This window comes from Benincasa hispida, chromosome 9 (genome assembly GCF_027475165.1).
Source record: "Benincasa hispida cultivar pf3 chromosome 9, pf3_genome.v1.1, whole genome shotgun sequence".
Taxonomy (NCBI): Eukaryota; Viridiplantae; Streptophyta; class Magnoliopsida; order Cucurbitales; family Cucurbitaceae; genus Benincasa; species Benincasa hispida.
The window spans coordinates 90,191,358-90,196,723 of record NC_143486.1 but is presented as its reverse complement, the minus strand read 5'-3'; the positions used below and the strand labels follow the sequence as shown (position 1 = coordinate 90,196,723).

The 5,366-nt window shown below is 36.2% G+C and overlaps 1 protein-coding gene across 1 annotated transcript; it reads left to right on the top strand.

Annotated features, from left to right (window-relative positions):
* Positions 1-4,423: 4,423 nt before the first annotated feature.
* Positions 4,424-4,873, top strand: LOC120084941 (zinc finger BED domain-containing protein RICESLEEPER 1-like). Its single transcript, XM_039040753.2, has one exon. It carries the CDS (start codon positions 4,424-4,426, stop codon positions 4,871-4,873), a length of 450 nt encoding a protein of 149 aa, XP_038896681.2.
* The last annotated feature ends 493 nt before the right edge of the window (positions 4,874-5,366 follow it).

Here is a 5,366-nt window from a genome sequence, read left to right as displayed (position 1 = left end):
CAACTTAGAATACACAATATCTACGTCTCCAATCTCCTATTATTTTCTTTTTTAATTAAGAAAAACATGAAAATACTTTAAAGCTATCTCACTCCCATTTTTCCATGGATAATAATGAGGTACAGTTTAGTGTTGGAATAAATATCATATCTTTTGGATCAATTATCCTACTCTTATGGGAATCTAATAGAATATTAATCAACTAGAAACAACAATAATAATCAAGTAGGGGCACAAGAAATTTTAACATGGAAAAACTCTCTTGATGTGAGGAATAAAAAATCACAGGCTAAAGTCGAAAAATCTACTATAATCAATAATGGATACAAACAAATTCTCCCTAGTCACAACTAGAGGCCTACACAATATACATCTCAAGCTTAACAATCCCGACAACAAATGAAAACAAATAGAGAAGAATAAAATTAGAAATGTCTTAGTTGAAGTGACAACCAATTACCCAAGGTATCTGACTGTAGGTAACTCCAAACGAAATCTCCACCATCTAGATGGAAGACACTCGTGTTAAGAATATGTTGTCAACATTTCAACTCAATCGGACCACGAATCGATTCCCAAATTGCTGAAAAACATTGATGATTGGATGTGGCTTTCTCAATTTTTCTCGTTGTCGTTTTTCACTGTCCTTGGTTTGCATGATTATTCAAAGTTCAATTGGCGTTGCTGCAAAAGGTTTTAATAAAATAAAACCTAAAAACCTAAGCACCCATGTGGGCCTTCACTTTTTAAAGAGAAATAACCCCACAAATCCCCCCCTCCCCCCTCCTTATTTCACTTTGGGAAGAAACTTGTCATTCTCGCAGCGGAATGACAAAACTCAAGTCCCTCTCTTGGTAGATTCTTAATTAACATATCAAACCTATTAACAATTCATCATTCAAAGCATCTCTCATCCAATGATACCTCACATATACATGCTTTGTTTTGGAATGAAACGTAGCATTCTTACCCAGATGAATAACATTCTGATTATTGCAATATATCACATGTGTTTGTTGCTTGAAGCCAAGCTCCTATATAAAGCGCTTCATCCACAACATCTATTTGCAAGCCTCTGTTGTAATATACTTTACTTCAGTTGTAGAAAGTGTAACACACTTCTGCAACTTTGACTGCCAAGACACTGTTGTTGGGTTTTATGCCCTAAAACTCATAGATAGTAAATATAACATTCGATCAATCATTAATAATGTGAAACTCGGATCCCATTTTTCCTAATTAAACAAATAATTAAGAAAATCAACCAAGTATAAGTTAAATCTTATGTTGAAGGGAAGAAAAATTCTAAATATTGGAGTAAACTTTTGAGTAGCTTTGAGTTGGAGCTTAAAAAGTGGAAATTTGGCTAAGTATTGAATCCTAGGACAACCATGCGTTGAGGCTTATAAGGCATGGGCACATGGGAAAGTTGGCTATGCGTTGATCTTGATATTGGAGGATATCATGTTGGCTAAAGTGGTAGACGCATGAGGGCACTATGCTTTGGTATAGGGTGTGCGACTAAGACACCAAGCAATGGGTCAAACAATGATGGATGCATGTTGGCTGAGCATTGGCATGAGGCGCTGCCCAAGCGTTGGCGTGACAAGGCTGCTCATGCGTTAGGATGACAAGAGGTTGCGTGAGCAAGCAACGAGGAAGGGCCATCGAGTGACGAGGATGGGCTAGGCGCGAGCAAAGATGCGTTCGGTCGCGCGCGAGTATAGGCGCTGAGTGTTGGACCATGGCGAGGGCAATCACATAGCTGCTTGCAAGGCTGCACGATAGTGCCAGGAAATAGCACTAGACGATGAGCACAGGCTCTAGACGATGAGTGCAAATCTAAGCGATTGAGGCTGGGTATACGATGGGCCAGTATGCAGCAATGAGCACAAAGTGTTGGCTACTTGACGCGCGCTAGAGCTAAGCGATGGAGCAAGGCAGCGTCCGTTGAGGCAGCAAGTGATGAGTGCAAGGCTATGCAGTGCGCGCTAGGGGTGGACAGCAAAACCGCTTAAACCGAACCGAACCGATTTATAAGCAAAACCGAAAAAAATCGATTCAATGCAGTTCATTGGAATATTAAAACCGAATTTAAACAGTTTGATTTAGTTCTAAGTTTGAAAATCGGTTTCTAAACCTAACCGAACCGTTTGAATATAAATATAATATAAAAAATATTAATAAAAAGTTAAAAAATTTTCCTTTCTTCTTCGGCATCGGTAGTTCTAGGCTTTCTTCCACTTTCATTTCTTTAGGGTTTGTGGCCGCCGCTCTTCAGTTTGAGTTCGAGTCCATCAGTCCGAGTCTTCATCTTCGAGTTTGAAATTGAGTCTTCGTCTTCGACTCTTCACTCTTCATTTCAGCTTCAGTTTGAGTTTGAGTCTTCGTCTTCGTCTTCGAGTTCGAAATCGAGGTTTCATCTTCCCTCAGTCCTCAGTCGATTCCATCTCTTCATATTTATCTCTTCATCCTCTTTATTTCCGATTCCATCTCTTTGTCTTCCCTCAGTCTTCACTCATCAGTCCTCCTTCTCCCTCGACATCAACGGTCATGACAGAAGATTCCACCCATTTTATTCGGCATCGAGCATTCAGGTAAATAAAGAAAAAAATGAAATTTGATAACTATTTGAACTTCTTTGGTTTAAGTAAGCACCATTATTTTGATTTAACTATTTGAAATTTGATAACGGTTTTGCTGTCTACCCCTAATCTTAAATGCTGTTTATTTGGTAGATTACAAAAAAGAAGAAAACTCCATTATTTTGGTCTAAAAGTTTTGCTATCGTACCGCTTTAGGGAGAAACAAATACCTTTTTTTGTCTTGTGAGTTCCATAATAATTTGTATGTTGGTGCTTACTTAATAAGGTTAATATTTAATATTTTTGTTAAACAATCCATTCTTCTTCTTTTATCAATTATTCAATGACTTCTCATCTATAGTGACATGTTTCCTAACCTCTCTAGATAGATATACATTTGTACAAACCGATATATAATATGTGGTTGTGGTGGAGCCGACTGTAGAGGGAGGGAAGGGTTCAACAATTCATGAATTTAATGAAATATTTGAATTTTTGGTTTAAGTAAATGATTTTCTTTGATGGTAATCAGTTTTCTCTCTATTTTCCCCTTTATAAGTACCATCACAATGAGCTTGAGCTTGAGCAAGAGCAACATTCCAACGATGATGTTGTTGTGATGCCACCACTACCATCACCACGAAAAGATGAAAGTGAGGAGACAGTTTCAAAGCATGCAAATGGAAGAAAGAGGAAAAATTCATCTATGGTATGAGATCACTTTACTAAATGTTCTAAATATAGTGATGATGATCCACATGCTAAATGTAACTATTGTAGTATGGTGTATGCATGTCATCCTAGAAGGAATGGAAATTCAACTATGAGAATGCATATTAAACACTATTGTAAACAAAATCCTTATCTGATTAAGAAGTCTAAGTTAGATGTAACACAAAGTAAGTTGGTTTTTAAGAAGAATGAGGGTATTGAAGAGTTCACAATGACATTCATCCCTTATTTATAAGATGTTTACTATTGAGAGTACTCGGAAACTACTTGTTGAGATGATTATAATAGATGAGTTGCCATTTAAATTCGTGGAGAACCAAGGGTTTAAGAGGTTTGTGAATGGGACTTTGACGTTAGTAGAACCTAATTTTGTTCTTCCTTCTCGAAAAACAATTGCTAAGGATATTTTGGGAATTTATGATATCACGAAAGAGACGTTGAAAGACATTTTTGTGAAAAAAGGATATAAAGTGTCACTCACAACCGATACGTGGTCATCAATCCAAAATATGAACTATTTGGTTTTGATTACACACTTTATTGATAAAGTTTGGAAATTACATAAGAGAATTCTTAATTTCACCCAAATTGAGAATCATAGAGAGGAGAGGATAGGAAAAGAGGTTGAGAAATATCTAAAACAGTGGAGTATTGAAAGGGTTATGACATTGACAGTTGATAATGCTTCGTTAAATGATACTGCCATTGCTTATTTGAAGAAGCGTTTTAAGCATAGGTTAGTGTTAGATGGTGAGTTCTTGCATGTTCGATGTTGTGCACATATATTGAACTGAATTGTATGCGATGACCTAAAAGATGTTAATGATTCATTGGTTCAAATTCTAGATGTCGTGAGGTTTGTTAGAACTTCTCCTACTAGACTTGCCACATTTAAGAAGTGTATCAAAGAGGGGAACATAGATAGTAAAAGTATGTTATGTCTTGATGTTCCAACTAGATGGAATTCTACTTATTTGATGCTTGAGGCCGCTGTAAAATTTGAAAAGGCATTTGAAAGGTTAAAAGACTACGACACAGTCTACATGAATGAGAAAGAAAAACTAATCACCAGTGTAACTGGTCCTAATGATGTGCTTTTGCAATAAATGGCAAAAAAAATGCAAGAAAAGTTTGACAAGTATTGGGGAAGAAAAGATAGAACAAATTTATTCTTGTATGTTGCCTTCGTTTTGGACCCTCGATATAAGATGAAATTTATTTTGCATTGCCTATATCAATTATTTGATGTTGATGTGGCAAAAACCATAGGAAGTAAGGTAGATGGTGTTTTGAGAGCATTGTTCAATGAATATAATTTGTCACTATCAGTTGCTAATAAGAGTCAATCTTCATGTACCATTAAAAATTCTCCATTTAGAACTACAAGTGCAAGTGCTTCAAAGATTTTTCGTTTTGATTTTGAAGATTTGGATGAAGATGATTTGCAAAGTGTGGATTCAGAAGTTGATATTTACTTACTAGAGCCTCGTGTTAAACGTGAGGATAACTTTGATATCTTAGATTGGTGGAAGGGAAATTCTTCTAGATATAAGTGATGCGTTGGTTTATCATGCGATGATATGTGGATGCGATGATCATACAAGTTTTCCTAAAAAACCCAAGTATAAGCCTTCTTAGGTCCTGGTAAGTCCAGGGTCGAATGCAGGGATTACAAAATAGATATGCGACGGACTCTCTGATTCTATTGTTGTGGAGATAAAAAAGTAGATATTGATTTAATTTAGAATTTCTAATACAATGGAGTTAAATGCGGAGTGACGAAAGGGTAGTGTTGTATCAATTATGAGATGAAAGGGTTGAGAAGAAATTTAGCTAACATTTCTCAAGATTTTGTACAAGTCATGCGATCATGCTATACACAAATATTAAGTACTACATTTCTCAATGCATAATGCCACATTTTTTATTTCTAGGATGCATGCGATGTGTATGGAATGTAGCAGATAGAACTTATTTCTAAGTCTCTACTCTTGCTTATGCGATCTAATCTAACTCTCTCAAGTCTAGATTCTATCTTTAGACTACTCT